Source organism: Paroedura picta, chromosome 8, assembly GCF_049243985.1.
Source record: "Paroedura picta isolate Pp20150507F chromosome 8, Ppicta_v3.0, whole genome shotgun sequence".
NCBI classification, from domain to species: Eukaryota; Metazoa; Chordata; class Lepidosauria; order Squamata; family Gekkonidae; genus Paroedura; species Paroedura picta.
Genome location: NC_135376.1, coordinates 2,996,134 through 3,022,164, shown reverse-complemented (window position 1 = coordinate 3,022,164; position 26,031 = coordinate 2,996,134). Strand labels below are relative to the sequence as shown.

Here is a 26,031-nt window from a genome sequence, read left to right as displayed (position 1 = left end):
AGTTAGCTGTCATCAGGGTAAGGCCTTCTCAGGGGTGGCCCCTACCATGCGGAATACACTCTCGGGTTACTCTTGCATCGTCCCAGACTGGCTTAATTTTCACAGAGCATGCAAAGCTGAATTATTTAGGCTGGTCCTAAGAGGATGACCCTGTGTTTAGGCTATTTTAATAGTGGCATTCTGACAGCCACGTACTTTTAATGTTAATATTTTATATTTGTTATTTGGTTTTATATTTTATTTTACCTTATTGGTTTCAATGTTGTAAGTTGCCATGAGATCCTTCGCGCGAGTGGTGACCGAAAAGTATATATTTGTTTATTTCTACTTATTTGTTTATATATTTACTAGTATCGAAGCCCAATTAAAAAATGGGCTTTGAAAGGGGCAGCAGGCAGGAGCGCGTGAGAGGGTGGCTGCAGCTCCCTTTGGCCCGCAGAGCCGGCTAAAGGGAGTGGAAAGCCCCCCCCTGCTGGTGGCGACAGGACTTTGCAGCCCGTAGGAAGGCTCCAAACTCCCCCCCACACTCCCTCCCAGCAGGAACGTACCTGCGGGCTGCAAAGCCCTGTCGCTGCCTCTCTCCTCGTGGGCGACAATGGAGGCCGCAGCCACAAGGCTTCTAACAGGCAAGCAGGGAGGGCGGGAGCTGGAGGGGAAGGGCCAATCAGGGTGGACTTGGATGGACAGGGCCCCGGACAGTCTCCTCCCAGGAGGCTGTTTCTCAAATATATAAGGGAGTGAAATAGTGTTAAGGATATGCATTACAATTTCTATACCACCACTCCCAAATGGCTCGTGGCGGTTAACATTATTTATTGGGTTTTTATATTTCCATCCTCCTGTGCTGGGCTTGAGGTGGTTTACGACATGGTTAAAATTTGTAAACGAACCGCTAACGGCATTAAAAGAACCATGGAACTTGCAGCAAGTAACCTTCAATTAGAGCAGGTACAATGATATCAGTGCAGGTCTAATAACAACAAGACAATCTAAAAACCTTTATCTTTTAGACTCAAGCAACATAACCGCAGATAAAAACTCCGCAAACTGATCAGTAATTTCTGGGGACACATCAGCCAGCAAAAGGTTGATACCCTTGTCACCTGGCACATTATCAGGAGGTATCAAAGGTAGAATCAGTCACTGGCGAGGTTGATCAGAATAATTATTATTAATACAACATAAAACTGTATGATAAAGTGAATCTGGTTCACGCCAGCAGTAGCTGCAAACTCTTATTGGGAGGAATGCTCCCCTATCTGCCCGTAACCATATCTGAGGGGAAATAAAATAAATTTGGCTAATATAAAAGCTCTACGATAAGATGGAATTGTTAGGTTAGAAAAGTAGTGGGCCGTACAGTTTGGAAAACAAGTAAGACCCGGGGAGCATGGGGAGCACATCCCACCTGCACCAGCATAGATCGACTGGCCTTCGATGTCCCAAATTCTTTGTCTGGCTTCAACCACAGGCCTGATGGAAGAGCTCCGTCTTGCAGGCCAGGCAGAACTCAGAGCGCTAACTATCCCCTACCCCCAGCCCCAGCCATCATTTACATTAAACATTTAAATACTTAAATCTTATGTTTTGAATCAATGTTTTGAATCTTGAGCCCCTGGGGAAGGGCGGAACATATAAATAAAGAAATACATAAATAAACGTCTCTTGGTCAAGACGGGGCAAGGTCAACTCTCCTCCCACACGTTCCTCGGCTCACCCACCCAGCGCAAGGCCTGCAGCAAGAAAGCTTTCAGGCGGTCGTTCCCTTCGACCAGATCTTTCTTCAGCTTCTCGTAGTCCAAGGAGGGCAGGAGGGGTACTTCTTGCTCTTTCCTAGGGGGGGGGGGACAAAAATCCATGCTGGTGACAAAGGTCGCAAATTCCTTTGGTTGATACAAGTTAAGGTCCGCTAAAGTTAAGTGATACAAGTTAAGGTCCGCGAACAAACATGAAGCTGCCTATTATTATTATTATTATTATTATTATTATTATTATTATTATTATTATTATTAAATTTTTACTGGATCAGACTATTGCTCTGCTCTGTCAGTCTCGTCTACTCAGACTGGAAGGGGGTCTCGGGGGTCTTGGGCCGAGGTCTTTCACATCACCTCTCGCCGAGTCCTTTTTAACTGAAGGTGTCGTCGGGGATTGAACTTGGGGGCTTCTGCTTGCCAAGCAGAGGCTCTACCACTGAGCTGCAGCCCCTCACATGATACCGCCTTATACTGAATCAAGACCCTTGGTCCTTCAAAGTCAGAATTGCCTACTCAGGCTGGCAGCGGCTCTCCAGGGTCTCAGTCTGAGGCCTTTCCCATCCCCTCCTGCCTGGTCCTTTTCACTGGAGATGCCGGGGATTGAACCGGGAGCCTTCTGTATGCCAAGAAGAGCCACAGCCTCTCTCCAAACTCACATGAAGCCGACTTCTACTGAATCAGCCCCTTGGCCAATCATGGTCAAGCTTGTCTACTCAGACCAGCAGTGGCTCTCCAGGGTCTTTTACATCACCTTCTGCCTAATCTTTTAAAATGGACATGCCGGGGATCGAACCTGGGACCTTCTGAATGCCAAGCAGATGCCCCACTGTTGAGCCATGGATCCTCTTCTCCACATATTTGCTTTATTGCTTTACTTGAATCTTATTGTGAGCTTCCTAGAATAAGATACAATAGTCTAGTCCAGGGATAGTCAACATGTGGTCCTCCAGATGTTCATGGACTACAATTCCCATGAGCCCCTGCCAGCACTCTTCCTCAGACTATGACTGCCATGATGGTAGTTCATAGTCTGAGGAAGAGTGCTTGCACTCAAAAGCTCATGCCTTGAATAAATCTTTGTTGGTCTTAAAGGTGCCTGACTGGACTCTGAGTTTGTTGTCTTTTTTTAAAGTTTGCTTAATAAGAACAGAAAAGGGAACCTGGTCTTTACTGAGATGACCAACCTTTGTCCAGGGGGCAGGGGGCTTCACATGCAGAATATCAGTATGTCAAGGAAAAGTGTTTGAGGCCTGCCCTAGTCTTCTCCTTGACATGCTGTTTTCCTGAGAAGAGCAAATTTTTCTTGCAATCAGAAGTGGCTCCCACCCCAGGGACTGCCGGCCCATATTAAGACTCTTTAGCCCTTATTTAGGGAGCGAACTCTCTTGGGTTCCGAATGCTTGACATACTTCCGTCCGCTAATCTGGTCAAGAATTCTGTAAGGCCCGTGAGAAGAACTGCTAAGCGATCAGAATCCAACCAGTCTGGCTGGTTTGGGAACATGGCCTTTAAGACAGGTCTCAGCCTTAACGCTGCCACTCTGGAAAAGGAGACAATTTCCCCAGAACAATTTCTAAATCTTTGAGGTCCCCAAGAGCTTGCTGCCCCTTTGCGCAGTGAATTCGTGACTTGATGCATCTGAGCGGTCCCTTGCATAGTTACCTACTTCACGCGCAATGAGTTCTTCGGTTCATCATTTATTTGGACGTTTATGTGTTTAGTGGCCCAAAGCGGCTAACAGAAACTCCCCCCCCCCAATTTTTTTCTCCAGGCTTCAAAGTGGTGCATGGTGCAGAAAATGGTTGGAAAGCAGCACTGTGGACACGCCCACTCAGAGCCCCTCCCCTTCCCACGCCCTCCAGGCCCCTCATTGGCCACTTCGGGAGGGTAGGGCAGATCAACGTGACCATATATGGCCCTATCACCCAATAAATGTTTAAGAAATTTAAAAAATATATAACAAATTAACTCCCACCCATTTGGGAGCCCCTTCCAAGGCTATCAAGAAACCCCAGGGTTTCATAAAAACCTGCTTTAGACCCTAAATTAGTGGAGTTTCACACCAGCCTCCCCCTACCTGTCAGAATTTTGTCTTTCAAGACTGGTCACCCTATGGCAATGTTGCCATTTTCCCCGTCCTCTCCCCATGGTTCTTAAATCTGTTATCTCCACAAGTATCTAAAGCAGCCCTTCTCAACTTTTTTACTACTGAGACACCCCTGAAACATTCTTCAGGCTTTGAGAAACCCCAGAAGTGGCAGGATTTTGCAGAAGAGGGTTGGAAAGCACAGCTGTGGACACCCTTCCAGGCCCATCACTGGACATTCTCGGAAGGGAGGTGGGTCAACCTGACCATATTTGATCATATTATCCAATAAACATTTGAACAACTTTTAAAAATATATATAAAAATTAATTAACTCCTACCCATCAGGGAAACCCTTCCAGGGCCGCCAAGAAACCCCGGTTGAGAAAGCCTGATCTCAAAGTGCCTCCACTTCAGTTCTAGGAATTACTCTGACTTGGTTGAGAAGCAATGGCAAAGCATGCCGTGTGTGAGCATACTTGATGGACACCCTGGGTCATACGCTTCGTTCCGCCTTCCCTCTTAATGGATTTATAGACTTCTCTTTTTATGGCCCTCTGTTAATAACTTTCACAAAGGGGGAAGGATTCTTTCTGCCAAACAAGGATTGAACCAAATTTTGAAATATTGGTTTGGAGAGCATACGAGGGGGGGGGGCAGACCTAGCTTCATGGTTTGGATACAAGGAGAAACAGTAACATGCTGAATTTTTTGTGCTGAGGAAATACGGTTTGCTAACTCTGGGTTGGAAAATTCCTCGAGCCTGGGGAGGGCAGAATTTGGGGGTTGAAGGAGCTTCATTGCCGTTTCCTCCAGCAAAATATTCATTCATTCATTCATTCATTCATTCATTCATTCATTCATTCATTCATTCATTCATTCATTCATTCATTCATTCATTCATTCATTCATTCATTGGATTTATAACGTGCTGCTCTCAAAAATCAGCTTGCGGCAGGGAACATAAAACATCTGTTCTAGCAGATCTCCTGGAGTCACGTGGAGTTTGGGCATCCCTTTGGGGGAAGGAAGGAGGGAGAAGTGTGCAAACCAGAGTGTCCCCCAAATTCACTCCCGTTGCAGAAACAGAAATTCATCTCAGCGAACCACCATCTCTTTTACACAACAAAAACCAAGGATTGAAAAGAAAGCCACTTACACAGGTGCGAGGGACGCTCTTAACATTGTCGAGGCCTGTATGGAGACGGGAAGAGTGAAAAGAAAGAACAAGGCATTTAAATGTTAAAGCATTACAATTCAGAGTTGCGCATACTTGTCACTCCATGGCATCCTGTGGTTGGCTCCACCTCCAGTGGCAGCCCTTCTGTGTTTGGCCCCGCCTCCCGTGGCAGCCATTTTGTGGCTGCACCCTTCGCCTTGTTTCACAATTCCAAAGCCAAAAAGACTGGGGACCAGTGGAGCAAGAGGTAACTAAGCACACCCCCGTCCCAGCCTTTTGAGCTGACATGAATTCAACACACCCTAATCTAGGTCACCCATATGAGGTCCAAAATGCTGGGCAGTGACTCAAAAAAACCACACATTTCTCAGGCTCTTTTTAGGTCACCTGAAACTCTGGCAGACTTTCTGAGAAGACGGGCTCTTTTGGCGAAGGGCGTTACTTGTCGGTGAGCCCAAAGGACATTCTCCTGTGCATACCTCTAATGATGTCATCAAGGTGCCATTGACTCTCAGGATATTCAGGGCCCTCCTTTTGTCCCGATTTCTGACTCCCGCCTTTGTGAGGAAATCTCCTTTGCCCATTGAGGCCTTTAGAGTCGGGTCTCGTCTCCTTACCCAGATTCTTTCAGGCCAAGCTCAACAATCAGCGCCTATTGTTAAGCGTTTAGGCTTAAAAGACAAAAGGCGTGAACTGCCGGGCGAGGATTGGGTTACGGCCCACCATCCCCAGGGCTGGGAGGCTTTGCAAGAAAAGACATCCCATGTAACTCAAGGAGCGCGTCTCTCTCTCTCTCTCTCGCCAACGGGGAAGTGCAAAGCCCCCCTCGGAATCCATTTCATAGGATGCTTAAATCAATGAGCGATGACACAGAATAGCTTATTAAAAGCCCGTTGCCCTTCCATCGAAACACCCCCGTCCCCTTTGCAGAATGCCAACTGGCTTCCCTCAGGAAGGTCTTCCAGATGGATCGAGTTCTAACGACGCCTATTTGGCCTTTCACAGGTTTTTAAATCCATCTCCCTCTTTTTGTTTCCGTGAGAGCCGCCGCCCAGTCAGAAGCCAACAAAGCCCCTGCGGGGGAATCGGGCCCACTTGCACCCCGGCAGTGAAAACGTTTGAAAGCGACAACTGCAACTTCATGGCAAGACAACAAGACGACAACCTTATGAAGCAGAGGGGGGAGGGAGGGAGGGAGGGGTACAAGAGCGGTCAGGGGACACTGCGGAGTGCCTCTTGGTCAGCATTTGAACACGGCTTCCACAGGGAGACAATTCACTGTGCAGGGGGTGCAGAGGAGAGCGACGAGGAGGAGCCGGGGCCAGGGAGCAAGCCCTAGGAGGAAAGGCTGCGGGGCTTGGGAAGGTTCAGCCTGGGGAAGAGGAGGCGGAGAGGGGAAGTAGCTGAAATGTAGTCCCTTGGAGGAGGGCAGGGAAAGGTTCCTGTGGGCAGCAGAGGAGAGGACCTGCAGTCATGGGCTTTATTCTACATGTAGACCGAGATCAGCTAGATACCAGGAAAATATTTTCCATAGTCCAAGTAGTTTAGCAGTGGAAGGGGCTGCCTGAGGAGGTGGGGAGCTCCCCCTCACTGGCGGTCTTCAAGCAGAGGCTGGACAGATCCTTCTCCTGGATGCTGGAGGCTGATCCTGCACTGAGCAGGGGGTGGACTAGATGGCCTGCATGGCCCCTTCCCACTCTAGGATTCTAGGAGTCTAGTTCAGCAGTGGAAGGGGCTGTCTCAGGAGGTGGGGAGCTCCCCCTCACTGGCCGTCTTCAGGCAGCGGCTGGACAGATCCTTCTGGATGCTTGAGGCTGATCCTGCACTGAGCAGGGGGTGGACAAGATGGCCTCAATGGCCCCTTCCCACTCTAGGATTCTAGGAGTCTAGTTCAGCAGTGGAAGGGGCTGCCTAAGGAGGTGGGGAGCTCCCCCTCACTGGCCATCTTCAAGCAGCGGCTGGACAGATCCTTCTCCTGGATGCTTGAGGCTGATCCTGCACTGAGCAGGGGGTGGGACTAGATGGCTTGCATGGCCCCTTCACACTCTAGGATTCTAGGAGTCTAGTTCAGCAGTGGAAGGGGCTGCCTGAGGAGGTGGGGAGCTCCCCCTCACTGGCTGTCTTCAAGCAGGTGCTGGACAGATCCTTCTCCTGGATGCTTGAGGCTGATCCTGCAGTGCTGGAGGGCCCCCATGGCCTCTTCCAACTTTGTGACTCTATGATATATCCTTGCATGACAACTACATTTAGTCTAGCAGCCATCCACGGGCTACCTCACCCCTTCGAGTGACCTGTGGGGCATCGACTAGAGACGGGGCCTTTTCCATCGTGGCTCCAGCTCTGTGGAAGGGGCTCCCTGGAGAGGCGAGGGTGGTGGTGGTCTCTTTCCTTGGAGATCTTCTGGAGGCGCTGCAAGGCCCGCATAGGGAGCACTTCAATTGGCAGGCCTCTTTGAGGGAGGCAGGGACAGAGGGTCTGCGATTTTAATTCTGCTTTTAACTGGAAACCATTTTAACTCTCATTGTAAGCCGCCTAAGCCTAGCTTTTCAGCCCCTTCGGTCACACTGAAAAGGCCCTCCTCGGCTTATACGTGGGTATACGCGGCCATTAAAATGAAAGCCTGCTCCAGCCAGCCCATTGTAGCTGTGGCAGCTTGCAGGACATCAACGGTTTGACTGAGGGACTCTGATCTTTTTTTCCCTTTTGCCTTCACTTCTTCCACTTCTTAATCACTTCTTCCAAACTATTCTTTTGGTTTCTATGGATGAAAAGCGCTTGAAAGAGCACTTGAAAGAGAAGGTCACAACACTTGAAAGAGAAGGTCACAACACTTGAAAGAGAAGGTGACGCCACCTTTGTTTTTCTAAAATCTTTGCGTTTTTTTTAAAGGATGAAAATTTTCCAGAAATTGAATTCTGCAACCAATTAAACATCACGTTCTTGCTACAGAATCCTCCCAACCTGGGTTTTATTTTTGGGGACGGGACTTGAGAAATATTTAAAGCATCCCTGCCCCCTTCTCAGTGGCACTTTTATGGGGGGGAGGGGGGGCTTGAAGGGTCCCCAGTGGATCACGGCTGCATTTCCCGCCCCCAAAGGGAGATCTGGTCCTGCTTCCACGCTCCGGTTACGTCCAAAGGCTTAGGAAGCCAATATCCTCTCCCCGCCAGGAATGCACTGGCTGCAGGCAAAACGGAACCATCAGGACGGTCTCCTGGCTACGCGGTCCGAATGCTAATGGCCATCTGGGCTGCAGGACGTGCAGGTTCAGACCTGCCACTCAATAAGGACTGCTGGGCAGAGGAGCTCTGAGAAAATCTGCAACCCCCCCCCCCACACACACACACACATCACATGTAATGGAAGCTGGATAGCTCCCTCTATTGCAACTCAGCTCCAGGCAACAGAGGTCAGTTCACCGGGACAGAAAAGCAGGCTCTATGGGGGGATACCCCGTTGAAGTCCTTCCTCTCCACTCCCCACCCCTTCTCAGGCTCCACCCCCCTCCCCCAAACTCCCAGGTTCTTTCCAACCCAGAATTGGCAACCCTAATCACACCTGGGCTTGAGATGTTAAGTGGGATACGGGCTCCTGGAAGGATTTCACCATAAGAACAATAAAATATGTTGTAAAAAGGCCCTGAAATCAAGAACCTGAAGAACGAATAAAATCGCACACAGGCTGACAATGCAAACTGGCAGGTCTTCTATCACGGATGGTGCTGATCCCACTCAGGTGGGCGGCCGTGTTGCTCTGGAGAGGGGGAAGAAGGTTTGAGTCCAACGGGGCTTTAAGCACATCAGATATTCAAGGGAGGAGCTTTTGTGTGCAAGTTTATACCTGGCGAAGGGTGACAAACTCTCAGGCGTCGTGGTTATAGACAACTCTAATATAGTCCAGCATTTCAGGTAGCAGCCCTGTGGAACAGGAATTCTTTTAATTTACTCAGCCAATCAGAGGCCACACTGGGAAAAGACCCACTAGCCGAAAAACACTGGACAGGCACCAGGAAAGGTTTGGTGGGCATCACACTGGGGATCCCTGTTCAAGTCTACAGACTAGGCCTATACTTTGCTGCATCTCCAATTTCTTTTACCCCAACCTCCAGGGAAAGGTCATTCGGAGATTTGCATTGAAGTCTCACCAACGGGCTGATAACACCCAGCTCTTATCTTTTATTTCCTATCCAATTTGAGACACAGAGAGCATCCCAGACAAATATTTGTCCAGTGGAAGGCTAGATAAGGAGGAACGAAGGCCAGACAGGGCTGAGGTGCTTAAAATGGAAAGTCCAACCGATCCAGGAGTTTATTCTAAAGGGTGTTTTCTCCCACTGAATGACCGACATCGCTGCTGGAGAGGCTTCTGGATTTACCAATCCCCAGGATACGCAGGTCAGTGAGATAATAAAAAATGTATATAACCAGCTTAGGCTGGTTCAACAACTGGGTGCATTCCTAGAAATAGTGGTTTGGGGCCTCATTACACACATCTTGGTAACATGCAGGCTGGACTACTGTAATGCACTTTACATAGGACTTCCCCTGAAGACAGTCCAGGAACTCCAACAGATGATGGAGCCTGAATGTCAACAAGGAGTGGAGAGTCTGTATATACCAGGTGCTGAATACGCCAGGTGCTCAGAAGCACCTGCCTGGGATCTGAGGTGCAGAAACCTGCATGATCAGCACTGAGGCTGGTGACTGCCAAACCAAGGGCCTTCCCAGCATTGGCCCCCAGTTGTATGCTTATTTCTGTATTGGCATTTGCCAGAATGTGCCATCTTTTCCAGGGGGCGTTTTAGCTTGGCTTTCGGGTGGGGGGGGCACAAAGCTGGCATAGCGCTGTGCGGGCAGGGAGTTGATGGACAGGCAGCAGCATTCAATGCGGGGCCACACCCAGTGTGGGTTGTTCCCCAGCCGAGTGCCTGCAAAGGTCTGGCCTGCCCCCTTCTGATAAGCTTCATCTGTTGGGAAGGACGTGCCCTCCCCTGACAAATAGCGCTCACTTCAAAGCTGTGGCCACCATTACATCCTCTGGCAAGAAATGCCACATTTTAGGGAGTTCTGCTGCCCAGCTGCCTGCAATAAAGTGGCAGCAAGCAAGGGCAGTGCAAACACAGAGGTCAGCTAGACCAGGGGTAGTCAACCTGTGGTCTTCCAGATGTCCATGGACTACAAATCCCATGAGCCCCTCGCTGGCAGGGGCTCATGGGATTTGTAGTCCATGGACATCTGGAGGACCACAGGTTGACTACCCCTGAGCTAGACAGCCATCTGGGGTCCTTGCTTCAGTTACAGGTTGAGGGTGCCACCCCTCTTGTCTGTTCCTGCACTTTGCAGAAGGCCTGCGGGGGAAGGAGGAGGAGTCAGCTGGGCTCTGGGAGGACATAATCAACATGGGAGTCAACAGCCCTGGGATGGAGCTGTGGCTCAGCAGCAAAGCACCGGCTTGGCAGGCAGAAGGTCCTAGGTTCAATCTCCGGCAGCTCTAGTTAAAAGGACCAGGCAATGGGAAAGGCCTCAGCCTAACCCCCTGGAAAGCCGCTGCCAGTTCTAGTAGGTAGAAGAAGAAGAAGAAGAAGAGTTGGTTCTTATATGCCGCTTTTTCCCTACCCGGAGGAGGCTCAAAGCGGCTTACAGTCGCCTTCCCATTCCTCTCCCCACAACAGACACCCTGTGAGGTGGGTGAGGCTGAGAGAGCCCTGATATCACTGCCCGGTCAGAACAGTTTTATCAGTGCCATGGCGAGCCCAAGGTCACCCAGCTGGCTGCATGTGGGGAAGCGCAGAATCGAACCTGGCATGCCAGATTTGAAGTCCGCACTCCTAACCACTACACCAAACTGGTAATACCGACCTCGACATCAGACTGGCATGACTCAGCATGCGGCAGCTTCATGTGGCCTCTGAGCATAGCCAAAAGGGAGGACTCAAAGAAGTGGTGGAAGTTTTCGATAGCAGAGATGAGAAAACGGCATTCCAGTCAAGTCTTGATCGCGCCAATGTTATGCCGCTCAGGGTAAGATCCCATGCATAGGTGGCAGAGGGAATTTTATTTCGTCCAGGGCAGGGAGGGGGGGATCCTCAAAAAAAAAATACTTTGGCTGGCTTTGGAGCAGGAGGGGACACAGAGACGCCTTTAAGCCTTTGCTCCTGGACTTCACCCAGTCGCAAGCTCAGTGCGCAAGCTGGACACTGGGAGCCGCCATGCAGCATGCGCGAAGGGGCTGGAAAGGGCAGGGGCCCTTCATCATGGATGGCAGGTGGTGGCGCAAGAGCCAGTCGAAGAGGCCCAGAGAAGCCACAGACGCAAGCGAGTTGCTAAAGGTGTTACCGGTGCATTTTTGACGTCAGCTGTCCTCAGCCATCAGGGAAGGGTGGTATAGGAGAATAAAAATTAATAACATTAAGGATTGGGAAAGTGGTCTCCCTGCAATGGGCAATCCCTCCAGGCTCCAGGAGAAAGCCTTCTTAAACATCTGGAAGCATATCTGTAAACAGCAGCGGGTTTACGGGGGCTTTTCCATGCAGGCCTTGCCTCCCTTCTGCCGTCCACAGCTGTCCCTGATTCAAAGCAAACCTTGCGGTCCAAAGAGCACGCCAAGAGGACGGAGGACAGGGAGGACGCTGCAGGCAACGCAAAAAGCTTTAAAAAAAAGAAGCTGGAGGGACTTACATATTCATCACCGCAGGGGCTCCTACAGCAGTATCCCTTTAGGGGCAAAGGGGCACACGTTAAAATAAAAGAGACGAAACAAAACACAGAGAAAACTTTTAAAAGGTTAAAAGGAATCGCACGCAGAGATCCTGGGCCGCTTAAAGACAAACACTGTGCCGCAAAATAAGAAAAGGAAAAAAAGAAACGTAAATTCGTGAGAGGGCAACAGAAAAACAGATTTTTGGAAAGAGGAGCGCAGCTGCGGCTTTGATCTCTGCAAAGCTACGGCGATTGCATCCGCGTTTCTGGGGGCTACGACATTCCAGGAGGCGGCTAGAAAGGGCGGGGCGTTTCCAAAAGACCATCAGGTGGCTTTCAGAGATATCCTAAACAGAGTTACGCTTCTCTGGATGTACGGCTAAACTGAATTTGGTCCCATTTGAGAGAGAGAGAGAGACAGTGAGAGAGACAGAGACAGACAGACAGACAGACAAGCCCTTTCCGGGTACTGATCCGGATGTACAGCAGAAAGGGGAGCAACTCAAACTGACAGACCGGCTAGATTGGCTTACGAAAACATAGGTTTACAGCCTGCTCTTGTGCAGGATTACCTGGAAGTAAGTACATCTGAATTCAACAGGCATTGATTACTAAGAGCACATGGGATGGAAGCCCTACCTGCTAGAGAGCAGGGCCCATCCACAAAGCAGTACACCAGGAACCCCCAACGTCATGCCCCTGGCGCACCATGGTGCTCACCGACACCCTTCCCTGGCCCTTCCAGATGTTCCCAGAAAGTGGGTGGAGCCAAGCAGATGATCTACCACTGACCACTGCCCCTCCCTCCCTCTTTCATCCTTTCTCCCTTCACTCTTTCTCCCTCCCTACAGTCCAGGGGTAGTCAAACTGCGGCCCTCCAGATGTCCATGGACTACAATTCCCAGGAGCCCCCTGCCAGCAGTCGCTGGCAGGGGCTCCTGGGAATTGTAGTCCATGGACATCTGGAGGGCCGCAGTTTGACTACCCCTGCTACAGTCCATCTGTCCACCCTCCCTCCCTCCCTCCGATTTCTAAGCTGCCCCTCTCCATAGCGGTCTCAGGGCGGCTTGCAACAAGTATAATAAAATCCCCATATACAATACAATAAATGATTAAAAGAAATAAGAAGTATAAATATACTGATCCCACATACTGATCATTCTCCACCGGGCAGTTGGCCTGGGTTGAATGGGGGGGGGGGGGAGAAGGTGGTGGTTCCAGTCCCGTCTTGCTGTGCTGCATAACATGACGACGTTAGAGAAGGTAACGAGCACAGCTCAAAGCCCTATGCCTAGAGCAGAAGTCCCCCAGTGCTTTAAAGGGACCCTGCAGAGGAGATCAACTGTTGAGCTGCCAGGGGCCAGAGGATTTATTGATGCCACCCGCCAAGCAGAAACCACGACCCGGGCAAGGGCAGCCAGGCACAGCCTCTCTCAGCATTTATTGTCTTACTTCTGTATCCTGATCTCGGCCATGGAGGTCAGTGGGAGGGGCAGGGAGTCCCTCCCCGCTGTCTTTATTGGCTTTTTATCCTTTTATATATTTGAGCTCCATAAATAAAATTCAGATATAATTCCTTTTTATTACAGAAAGTAGCCGTTTTTCTCACCTCCCCGGGTTCTGAGCTCCTTTGTGAGGCAGAAGACGCCCAGGCGGGGCTGTGCCTTTGAAAGGAAGTCACCCGGTTCTGCAGCCCATGTGCTGGTTCAACAAATATCGTGTCTCTTGCTGTGCATAATGTGTTTGGCAAGGTGCGCTCGTTGGCATACCCTGCCCCCGATAGGTCATGCTAGCCCAGGGGTAGTCAAACTGCGGCCCTCCAGATGTCCATGAACTACAATTCCCAGGAGCCCCCGCCAGCATTCGCTGGCAGGGGGCTCCTGGGAATTGTAGTCCATGGACATCTGGAAGGCCGCAGTTTGACTACCCCTGGGCTAGACCGATCTCAACAGATCTCAGAAGCTAAGCAGTGCCGGCCCTGGCTGGTAGTTGGAGGGGAGACCACCCAGGGAGTCCAAGGCGGTGACATGGAGGCTGGGAACGTCCCTTGCCCTGAGAGCCTGGCAGGGTCACCCTAAGTCAGCTGGATTTGACAACACCTCCCACTACTGTCAGTGTATGGCCTGATTCGCTGCAGAGATGAGGAACAATGACCAGCTTCATGGGGATATGAAGCCCCACCTACACCAGTCACGGGGAGTGACATTCTGCCACAAAGAGCTCAGTGATCTACCCGGCCGAACGCTGCCCACCCGTTCCGTAGCATGGCTTGCTAGATGTTTGGCAACGCTCCTCACCTTCGCAGGCCCAGGCATGAGGCGCAACCAGGAGGCGGAGTCAGAGGAGGCTGAACAGAACACAGGGACATCAGAAGGGCCCTGCTGGAGCAGACCGGAAGTCCATCTGGTGCAGCCTCCCATCTCACACAGGGGCCAGCCAGTTCCCATGGAGGGCCAACAACAGGATAGAGAGACTGAGGCCTTCCTAAGAACATCAGAAGAGCCCTGCTGGGTCAGACTAGTTAGGGTCTATCTAGTCCACCATCTGCTCTTACACAGAGGCCAAAAAGTTCCTCTGGAGGGTCAGCAACAAGGCATAGAGGCTGAGGCTCCATAAGAAGAGCCCTGCAGGATCTAGTCCAGCATCCTATCTCTCACAAGTGTCCAACCAGTTCTTCTGGAGGACCTACAACAGTGAACAGAGGTCTAAGCCTTCCTAGGAACATCAGTTGCATTCAGGGAGCGGAATATCAAGCCAGCTCCCTGTTCTTCAGAAAGCTCTCTCATATTTTCAGTAGGCTTTCTACAGGTCCTTAATGAGCTGAACGGGAAGAGCAGTAAAGACGCCCATTGTCCTAGCTGCTGGATCGACTCCTCCTCCGTGAATTGACCGAATCGCCTTTTCAAGCGGTTTCTTCCTTGGGCTGTCACGATCTCATCCGGCAGCGAATCCTCTATGAAATGTGATTGTGACATTTAGGAAATGCAAACAAAACACGATGTCTGGATGAGAAGTCCAAAGTGCTTCACAGGGACAGTATAGAGAAGTCAATTATTGAGATAATTTGCTCACTAGACAAGCAGAAACTAAACTATGTAAAAGGCTGCCGTATCGAGTAGAGTTGTTCTCTCCTGCCCCTGGAGAGGCAGTGGGATGAAATTAATTCAAAAGAAATTCTGTCTTAACCTCCGGAAGAAGTTCCTGACAGTCAGAGCGGTTCCTCAGTGGAACAGGCTTCCTCGGGAGGTGGAGGGTTCTCCTTCCTTGGAAGGATTTTTAAACAGAGGCTGGAGAGCCATCTGACGGAGAGGCTGATTCTGTGAAAGCTCAAGGGGGTGGCAGGTGACAGTGGATGAGCGATAGGGTTGTGGGTGTCCTGCATAGTGCAGGGGGTTGGACTAGATGACCCAGGAGGTCCCTTCCCACTCTAGGATTCTAGGATTCTATGAAACCACGAACAGGGTTTCATGAAACCCTGGAGATTCTTGACGGCCCTGGATTTCCCGAATGGGCAGGAGTTAATTTTTTACATATTTTTTGAAATTTGTTAATCATTTATTCACGATATGACCATATATGAAGGAGATTGGCTGTTTGTTGGACAGACAGGCAAACCGGTTGGAGGAGGAGGCACTCAGGGGCGGGACAGCTGTCCTGAGTGGCTGCTAAGTGCTGAGTGGCGCTTAAGCCATGAGACCAGCTCCTCCTCCAATCCCGTAGCAGAACTATATGGTGGAACAGATTATGTCCTCTCTCTTCTAAACTGAAAAGCCCCAAACTCATAGGACAGGGTCTCCATCCCCTTAATAATTTCAGTTGCCCTCCTCTGCCCTTTTAGCAGCCCTGGAAAGGAAGGGGAGAGGCAGTTTGTTCAGTGGCTAATTGCCCGTGTACATGGAGGTCCTCTTTAGCCACCATGACTAGCAGCCACTGATAGGCCTCTCCTCCATGAATCTATCTAATCTCCTTTTAAAGCCAATTCCACATTTTAATCACTCTCTGTATCAAGTTGTACTTCCTTCTCATCCCAAAAGCTACTGCCCATCGACTTCACTGGTTCTAGGCTTTTGGAAGAGGGAGAAATAGTTCTCTTTGTCAACTCTCCCCACCCTACGCACCATTTTACGAGCCTCTTCCCATGTCCCCCGTTAGGCGGCTCTTTTCTAAACCGATCCCCTAGCAGGGACATGACAGAGGTTCATAACATGATGCGGACGACTTCCTCCAATCTGTGCTCTTTTACTCCCTGGGATCAGCAGGACAGCTTGTCTAAATACCGAGGCCTCCACGCCCATGAACATACAGACCTTCAATTCTTTGGGAGATTAAGTTTCCGCAAATAAATATGACATCGCCGTTTCCCGCAAGCAGGGCAGTTGCATCCGCTTACTAAGGGCCGCTTTATTCAAAAACTGGCAGAGCAGGGAAGCCCCTGGCCTATATTCTCCTGCTCCGCTCAGTCAAGTCGGGATTTCTTCCCCAGCTTGCAGGCCTGTCCTCCAACTGCAGTGGGCAAGCCGGAGGAAGTCTCTTTAGGTAGGAGGATGACTTCAAGCTGGGCTAAAGAGAACGGGAGGACACACCGGCCAGTACAAAAAGTTAAAGCAAGTGTTCCCTCCTGGCTTACACACCAAGATGGGTTGCTGTGTTCATTGGCTTGTAGCAGTTGAAAAGAGCAAGACTAGCCAGATTTGTAGCAGGAGAGGAGCTTTCGGGAATCATTGCTGACTTCTTCAGAGACCTGGATTTCCCTTCTGTGCAGCTAAATGTGGTGCCTTCCTTGAAGACAGATCAACGGAGCAGCAATAGAAAAGTCCAAGAGTGCACGAGTAGCTTAATGGCTAACCAAATGTGTGCCACTAAACGTGGTACTTTCCATTGGGCTAGATCAAGGTGGGTGTCTCAGCCTGTCTGTAGCAGTAGAAAAGTCCAGCAGCATCTCAAAGGACTGGCAAAATGGGTGACAGAAGCTGAGAGTTCTTCAGAGACGTGAAGAAGTGAGCAGTGACTCATGAGAACTCTTACCCCCTTGCTCTTCCCCACCCGTGCCTGCAGTCCTTGAAACTGTACAGGAAACCCCCATGCACTGAGCCCTTCCTCAAGCGTGACATGTCAACGTAAAGCAAAAGGAACAAAAGGCTACAAGGCTGAAGCGTCGCATGAGTCAGCCCGAGTTTCGCTGCCTGCACCTGTGATCTCACAATTGAGGCATTAAATGATACACAGAGACAGGCAGAGAGTTCTCCAGGTGGACCAAGTTCATCAAGGAAATGGCTTTGTTTTCTCTCCAAGCGAGAAAATGTCAAAGATGGCTAAATGTTTTTGTAGGGATACCAGTGATGTTTGCACAGCCAACCGGCCTTTGATTTGAACTTGTTCACATTCTTTTTACCACCACCTATAGAGAGGATTCCCACTCTCAATTCCGTAGGGGGAGGGAGGGATGAGGCCCTTAACCGGAGGGCATGAGGAGGGGGCAAATTCTGCCCTGCCATTCTGTCTCCCTAATACAGGAGCTCTAGGCCCCAGCATTAATCCCAAGCAGGCGTGACTAGAATTGGAAGGCTGTACCTAACAGGAGCCTCTTCCTCACTCGCATTTTTGTCACCTGTCTCCATGGCAGGGGTGATCAACGTGTGGCACCCCAGATGTCCATGGACTACAACTCCCATGAGCCCTGGTTTGGCTACCCTAGCCCTATGGCTTCTTTACTTTTCTTTCTTTTCTGTGTGTGTTTGGCTCCCTCTAGGGGTCAATTCAATATTTCATAGCTGTATGTCTGGCACGCTGCTTTATGTCCAGGTGTACGACGACGTAATAGGGGCACGTGGTTCATAAAAATGAGAACGTAAAAGAGTTCACTTGTCATAGGGACCCCAGAAGTGGCACAATCCTGCAGACTATGGTTGGGAAGCAGACCCATGCCCCTTCCCACCCACCCCCAGGCCCATCATTGGCCATTTGGGAAAGAAAGGCAAGTCAACATGCCCATATAGAGTCATAGCACCCTATCAATGTTTAACACATTTTAAAAACATAAAAAAATAATTAACTCCCATCCAGGCAGGAGACCCTTCCAGGGCTGTGAAGAAACCCCGGGGCTTCACGGAAGCCTGGTTCAGAAAGCCTGGTGTGGGGTTTCCAAGGCGAGAGATGTTCCGAGGAGGCTTGCCATGGCCTGCCTCTGCACTGTGATCTAGCGTCCCATCCAAATACCTCTCCCAGGTGGCCACATCTCTAGCCCCAGAATGTAGAGCAGGGTGTCCAAAGATGATCATAACAGTTGGTGAGGTTCATGTGGGAGAAGGCAGTCTATGTCTGGGGAAGAGATGCTCTGCCTTCTTGGAGCATGGGGAGCCACAGTGGGAGGGCTTCTGGAGTTCTAGCCCTGCTGGTGGACGTCCTGGGATTTGGCCACTGCATGACACAGAAATTTGGACTGGAGGGGCCACTGGCCTGATCCAGCATGGCTTCTCCTTAGGATGCTTAGGGCTAATCCTGCGTTGAGCAGGGGGTTGGACTAGATGGCCTGTATGGCCCCTTCCAACTCTATGATTCTGTGATTCTATGATTCTTATGTTCTGATGCTCTGTTTTCTTGGGGCTTGGGGGGCAGGAGTGAGATGGCTTCTGGAGTTCTGGCCCTGCTGGTGGACCTCCTGATAGTCCCTGGGTTTTGGCCCCTGCATGACACAGAGTGTTGGGTGGATGAGCCATTGGCTTGATCCAACATGGCTTCTTTTTCGTTCTTGAGGCATGCTGGTGCTCAAGCTCTACGGGGCTCTATGGCAGGGGTAGTCAACCTGTGGTCCTCCAGATGTCCATGGACTACAGATCTCGTGAGCCCCTGCCAGCAAACTGTAGAACTGTAGTCCATGAACACCTGGAGGACCGCAGGTTGACTCCCCCTGCTCTATGGGACTGATGAGTCAGAGTGGAATGCAGCCAGCGAGCACAACCCCCCTCAAGACCCCCTGCAGCTTATAAGCCCAGTTTCAAATGTCTCGCTCAGGTCTACTGCCGCACTACAGTTCCATTACCGGCCAGTGTATCTTCAGGAAACAGACCAGGGGTGGCGAAACTGCGGCTCTCCAGGTGTCCACGGCCTACAATTCCCATGAGCCCCTGCCAGCAGGCAGGGGCTCATGGGAATTGTAGTCCGTGGACACCTGGAGAGCTGCAGTTTGGACATCCCTGTCCTAGAGGGACATCATATTCCCACTGAGCTCCTCCTTCTCTTCAAACTCTACCAACCTCAGGCACACACAAACGCACAAAAAGAATCACTAGGGATTCTCAAGCCAAAGATGGCGACCTTGGATGGTACTCACAGTTCCAGGCCTTGTGAAGTCTATGCTGTGCACCACGCTCTGCATCATCTGGTTACTAAACAAGCGGACACAGACGCTCTGCAGGTCTTCTGGGGTGATCTACGAGAGGGAAACAAACCAAGCCGGTGGGAAAACGGAACACTCTCTTGGATTCCAACCTGCTGTTTGCAGAAGCAACACCATCCATGGAGGCGCCAAAAAGCAGCCCAACTGGGACCAGCATTCAAGAAATAGCTGCTGGGCATGAGAAGAAGAAGAGTTGGTCCTTATATGCCACTTTTCTCTACCCGAAGGAGTCTCAAAGCGGCTTCCAATCACCTTCCCTTTCCTCTCCCCACAACAGACACCCTGTGAGGGAGGGGAGGCTGAGAGAGCCCTGAGATTACTGAAGAAGAAGAAGAGTTGGTTCTTATATGCCGCTTTTTTCTATTCAAAGGAGTCTCAAAGCGGCTTCCAGTCGCCTTCCCTTTCCTCTCCCCACAACAGACACCCTGTGAGGGAGGGGAGGCTGAGAGAGCCCTGATATTACTGTTCAGTAAGAACAGCTTTATCAGGGATATGGCAAGCTCAAGGTCACCCAGCTGGTTACTGGTGGAGGAGGGGCAGGGAATCAAACCCGGCTCACAAGATTAGAAGTCCGCCATGCTAACACTACACCAAGCTAGCTCTTCGACATGAGACCTCCTTGGACATGAAAACATGAGCCCAAGGAACATGAATAGAAATTGCAAGACATTTTTTCATGCAGAGTAGCTCTGCTCAAAGCATGTTGTTTTGCTTCACCCGCCTTTGACAAATGAACACATCGGGGGCTTGGCATTAAACACGAAAAAGACAAAAAATAGTGACCACTGGAAAAAAATGTCACAATAACAATTGATAGCAAAGAGATGGAATGCGTCCAAGAATTCGTTTTTCTTGGATCACAAATGGATGAGATCAGCAACTACAGCAGGGGTAGTCAAACTGCGGCCCTCCAGATGTCCATGGACTGCAATTCCCAGGAGCCCCTGCCAGCGAATGCTGGCAGGGGCTCCTGGGAATTGTAGTCCATGGACATTTGGAGGGCCGCAGTTTGACTACCCCTGAACTACAGTATGGAGACCAAAACGTCCAATTGCTCCGGGTCGCTCAGCAATGACATGCTGGAACTGAACACGGAAAAGGAAGGACAGAAGCCTGGCTACCAAAGGTAGATTAGTTCTACCCATCATATTTCCAGTAGCCATTTGTGGCTTTGAAAGTGGAGTGCCAAAGAAACCGGACAGGAGAATTGATCTGTTTGAATTCGAGTGTCGGAGAAGACCTCTGCAGAGCGAAAGTCACCAACAAGGAACTACTAGAGCGCATAAAGCCTTGATGTATTGCTGACAGGCAAACCACGAAACTCCTGCTCGCTTACTTGGGCCATATCATGCGGTCCTATTCAGCGGAGGATCAGCCCTAAGGGGAGCTCACCACCTCCTTAGGCAGCCTATTCCACTGCTGAACTATGACTGTGAAAAACTTTTTCCTGATATCTAGCCTATATCGTTGTACTTGAAGTTTAAACCCATTACTGCGTGTCCTCGCCTCTGCAGCCAGCAGAAACAGCATCCTGCCCTCCTCCAAGTGACAACCTTTCAAATCCTTAAAGAGGGCTATCATGTCCCTTCTCAACCTCCTTTTCTCCAGGCTGAACATTCCCAAGTCCCTCAACCTGTCTTCATAGGGCTTGGTCCCTTGGCCCCAGATCATCTTCGTCGCTCTCCTCTGTACCCTGTATATTGCTAAGCAGGTGGCTTGATTCCCCACTCCTCCTCCACCTGACGCCTGCTGGGTGGCCTTGGGCCAGTCACAGTTCTCGCAGAGCTCTCTCAGCCCTACCTGCCTCACAAGGTGCCTGCTGTGGGGAAGGGGAAGGAAGGCGAGTGTAAACAGCTCGGATGGGTAACCGTGTTGGTCTGAAGTAGGAATAGGCTGCCTAAGGAGGTGGTGAGCTCCCCCTCACTGGCAGCCTTCAAGCAAAGGTTGGATACACACTTTTCTTGGATGCTTCAGGATGCTTAGGGCTGATCCTGCATAGAGCAGGGGGTTGGACTAGATGGCCTGTATGGCCCATTCCAACTCTAGGATTCTATGAAGTCTGCATGCACACAGAAGCTCACACCTGGAACAAAACTTTGTTTGTCTTAAAAAGGGCCCCAGGACTGAAACTCTGCTTTGAGAATCCTTCGGGTAGGGAAAGAGGAGTATAAAAAGAATAAATGACCCCTTCAGCGTGGGGTTGGGCGACTCCCAACTGCTGGCCAAGAAAGTACTTTCCAGAGGGAGCCACCTATTTGTTGCCCGAGACACAGGCTAGTTCAGGCAGTTGGGAGCAACCTGGTGTGGTTTGTTAGCTTGTGCATATTTCTGTTTGTGCTGTGGGATCCAGATTCTGTGGTGTGAACTACGGGGGCTACGGTGTGTGTGTGTGTGGGGGGGGGGGGGTGCCTTTGCCATGAGATGAAGAGGGACTAGGCTTTGTGATCTTTCCCGACACCAGAATTCCATCATGCTGCAAAACCAGCTAAAGAGATTGTTTTAAAATGTATCTAGATGCGATTCCTTTTCCAATATGACTCCGAAGGCAGTGAAAGCAGCCCTAACGCCCAAGTGAACAGCGCCACCAGGTGGCAGCATCCACGAAGGACCGGCAAACAGTTCAACAAAAAAGATTCCAATGGGTTGGCCTGAGCATCTTGGAAGCAGCAAAGGTGCCGTCTCAGCAAAGCATGTTCCCAAATTCTCGTTTGCCAAGATGGCAAAGGTTACACAGAGCGGCAGACGCTATTCAGAAGACTCTTCCCCTCGGTTTCAAACCTCTCCTAGGGGAAAGAGCCGTTAGCAATGGGCAGGAGGGGAACCTGCAAGGTCATGCAAGACCCCTGCATTTTCTCTTATGTGCTTTTCCCCGAAATGGTTCCTCTTCCTCTCCTCCCGGTACACCCTATATCATCTTCCCTGTCCCTGCCACCCACTCATCTCTGCTATCTATCTATTTGTTTGTTTGTTTATTTATATTTCAACTTATAGACCGCCATTCCCCAAAAGGGCTCACGGTGGTTTACATCATAACAATAAAACATAATAGATGAAAACATAACCCCATAAAATCTGTTACTCAGGTCTTTGACTTTATTTTCTTCTACATCTTTTCTCTTTCATGGGGACCCCGAAGCTGCTTACATCATTCTCGCCTCCTCCTTCTTACCCTCACAACAACCCTGTGAGGCTGCTACACTTAGCAAGCTTCCAACAAACCTGCATTCCCCAGAACCCAGTCCGATACTCTGGTCTAACCATGATAATACCCAGGCAGCTGTCCCCCCCCCCCCCCACCAGCAGTACAGCCAAGTTTCAAAAGCTGCGTGGTAGCAAGTTGTTCGGGCGTCTTGAGTGGGGGCCACTCCAGGGCCCAACCCAGTTGCACAAGATACATGGGGGCTGCCACTGGGCATGGGCAACTTGTGCAGCATCAAGTCGTAGCTCCTGGTACATCTGGGACAGCTGCGCAAATGGCATGTTAGCAAGTTACCCGGTGGATTCGTCAGGGCAGAAGGGAGGGGAGCAGGGGTGGACTGGGAGCCCCAAAGAGTCCCCTCCTGCCTTTTTCTGAAAGAAACCAAGGTGTGAAGCCAGGCAATATTGTTGTGGTTGCCTAGCAACCCCAACACCCTCTCAAAGCTCTCAAAGTTCATAGGTGCATCTTCTCTTATTTGGGGGAGTATGACCCCCCCCCAAAAAAAAGACTTTTTTTGAAAAAAGATTTCAGATGTTTCATTTTTCAGGAGGAAAAAGACTATTCATTAATGTATTGGATTTTTATCCTGTCTCCCTCCCATCATGGGCTTGGGAATGTGTTATGTTTTATGGTGAGTGGCAACCTGTGAAGGAAGAAGTTAAGGGCTTGGACTTGAAAAGGCCACTGTTCTGTTGTGTCACAACCCTCTACATCACGGGTGGGCAAACTGCGGCCCTCCAGATGTCCACGGACTACAATTCCCATGAGCCCCTGCCAGCGAATGCTGGGAACTGTAGTCCATCTGGAGGGCCACAGTTTGCCCACCCGTGCTCTACATTTTGGGGTTTCATGATAGGATGGGAAGTGAAAAGCAAAAATGTGTTATCCTCTTCTGAAGTATTGCAAGATCCCTTCCACGTTCTGCCCTGCAAGAACCCACAAGCTGTGGCCACGCTAGCACTGGCGTTCCCTGGCGTTCCAATAGGGAGGCTCCCTTTTCGTCTCCACCAGGAGCGGCCGTCAACGGGCCCCTCCCCTCCGCAAATCCTATTCCTCTCCTCTTCAAACCATCGTTGCCTGCGGCCACTGCTACGGTCCTTTGGCAACGAAAGCCACAATTCAATTACTTCCCCAATGGCAATTGAATTACCCCTTAGCCTAATGACTCGCTCAGCAAAGCCTTTCTTCGTTTTGTGCATACTCAATTGCACTGCCCATCGACTTCAACCCATGCGCACACACACACACACACACCAGTTACAGGATGACCAGGTTGCGGGGGCGGGGAAGAGGAATTATCTTCAGCCACTTTCTCCTCGCCATGCAGACTTAACAGAAATCTTTCTCACGTCGCTCCCTGCCACAGAATTGTCTTCAAATAAAAAAGGCCCAGATTTTCAGGAGCAACATCAGACAGAACAGGAATAGCAAACCTTCCACATCTCGGCTGAACCTCTGTTTAGTAGGATGCATTTTAAAATGATTTGGCCCTGGGGGACTCCTTGGGGGCTGTTCTTGGCATGCAGAAGGTCCCAGGCTCAATTCCTGGCATTTCCAGGTCACGGGTGATGTGAAAGAAGAAGCTGGGTGTTTGTACCCCACTTTTTGCAACCCTAAGGAGTCTCAAAGCGGCCTTCCTTTCCTCTCCCCACAATGACGCCCTGCAAGGTGGGTGGGGCTGAGAGGGCTCTGAGAGAGCTGGGACTGGCCCAAGGCCACCCAGATGGCTGCATGTGGGAGAGGAGTGGGGATCTGAACCCGGTTCTCCAGATTAGCAGTCTGCTACTTTGAACCGCCACACCAAGGTGGCTTTCGGGAGCGGTGGGATCCAGACACGTACCCTCTGGATGCTCTCGGACTCTCGCTTACCATTTTGCCATTGACCGTGGCCTCCAGAGAATCCACCAGCTCGGCGGTGACCCCAATGAGGTTGTGGTAGTCTGCCTGGATCTTGTTAAAGCGCTTCAGGTAGGTCATGGTCTTGCGCTCCGACTCCACGAGCTGCTGGTGAAGGTGCTGCAACATTTCTGCGGGAGGAAAGGATGGAGAGAAAAAAAGAGATGACTTTCGGAACCGGCCCACCCTGTCCTTCCTCCAGAGCCACTTTAAATAAACACACAGCACTCCAGACGTGAAGCCCCCCCCTGCATCTGTCCTTGGCCCCGCAGGCTCATTCCAGATCCTTCTTAGCCACATCTTGCTGCTGCGAGCCATCAAAAACTCCGTAAATCCTGAACTGCAAGAAAGAACGGCCTTTGCGTGCTGTCGGCAACCACTTAGAAGAAGAAGAAGAAGAAGAAGAAGAAAAGAAGAAGAAGAAGAAGAAAAGAAGAAGAAAAGAAGAAGAAGAAGAGTTGGTTCTTATATGCCGCTTTTCTCTACCCGAAGGAATCTCAAAGCAGCTTACAGTCACCTTCCCTTTCCTCTCCCCACAACAGACACCCTGTGGAGTGGGTGAGGCTGAGAGAGCCCTGATATCACTGCTTGGTCAGGACAGTTTTATCAGTGCCGTGGCGAGCCCAAAGTCACCCAGCTGGTTGCATGTGGGGGAGTGCAGAATCGAACCCAGCATGCCAGATGAGAAGTCCGCACTCCTAACCGCTACACCAAACTGGCCGGCGATTCAAGCAGGTGATGAATGGGCAGGAGAGGGGCACGCCGTGTTGTAGTGCCTGGTATAAATGCCAGGCAGGGGCTGCCATCACCCCACCGGTTGGGCCACATGGCAAAACCAAAACATGAAGGAGGGAGGAATGAGGACGGGGAAAAGTCCACTGCTGAAATGCAACTTGACAATGGAACGGCTTTCTGGGAACATTCTGTCACAAAGAGACGGCCGTGGTTGTGAAGGGGGCACGTGCAAGGAAGACTTCCCAGGGGATCACGAAGGCAAAAAGATCCACAGGAATGAGCTTGACGACTGACGGGAGCCTGTGGCTGGCGGCACATCACACCGGTCTCGAAAGATCTGCACCAGCTTCTCATTCGCTTCTGAACCCAGTTCAAGGTGTTGATGTTGACCAATGAAGCCCCGCATGGTTCGGGCTCCAGTTTGCTGAAGGAGAGCCTTCAAGGATTAGGAAGGCATTTCCTCCACTAGGGGTCATGACTAGAACGGGCTGGGCTGATCTCGGAAGCTAAGCGGGGCCGACCCTGCCTCCAAGGGGTTGGGTGGTTGTTCCTCCAAGGAGCATTAGCGGTCATGACGCAGGGGCAGGCAGTAGAAAACCACCTCCGAACGTCCCTTACCCAGGGGTCAGACAATACTTGGATTGCCTATACGACACACACTATATGATAAATACAAAATTAATACACATACAACATTAGCAAGTCTCACAGCCATGGAGGCAGCACAACGGCCATCCAAGAGGATCTGTCTGGACAGGGCCAGTGGCGTAAGGAGGTTTTAGAAGCCTTCCTGGAGCTGGGCTGTGGCTCAGCCATGGAGCACCTGCCCAGCATCCAGATGGCCTGGCCCAGGATCAGTCCCCAGCAGGACCAGGCAGAAGACGATGTGAAAGAATCCCCCTCCCCCCAGAACCCACAAACGCCTCTGCCAGTCCAAGTAGATAAGACAGACACTGAGTATTTAAATCAGGAGTAGTCAAACTGCAGCCCACCAAATGTCCATGGACTACAATTCCCATGAGCCCCTGCCAGCATTTGCTGGCAGGGGCTCATGGGAATTGTAGTCCATGGACATCTGGAGGGC

General features: G+C 50.6%; 1 protein-coding gene across 3 annotated transcripts in view; it reads right to left on the bottom strand.

Moving 5' to 3' along the window:
- The window catches only part of ARMC9 (armadillo repeat containing 9), a 105,838-nt gene that overhangs the window by 59,531 nt on the left and 20,276 nt on the right, over nucleotides 1-26,031 (bottom strand). For all 3 annotated transcript variants that reach the window (XM_077348080.1, XM_077348078.1, XM_077348079.1), the window contains exons 8-11: nucleotides 24,186-24,343; nucleotides 19,052-19,150; nucleotides 5,003-5,037; nucleotides 1,722-1,833 (exon numbers count right to left, since the gene is read on the bottom strand). In XM_077348080.1, the coding sequence (XP_077204195.1) occupies nucleotides 1,722-1,833; nucleotides 5,003-5,037; nucleotides 19,052-19,150; nucleotides 24,186-24,343 (404 nt within the window). The remainder of the gene's footprint in view (nucleotides 1-1,721; nucleotides 1,834-5,002; nucleotides 5,038-19,051; nucleotides 19,151-24,185; nucleotides 24,344-26,031) is intronic.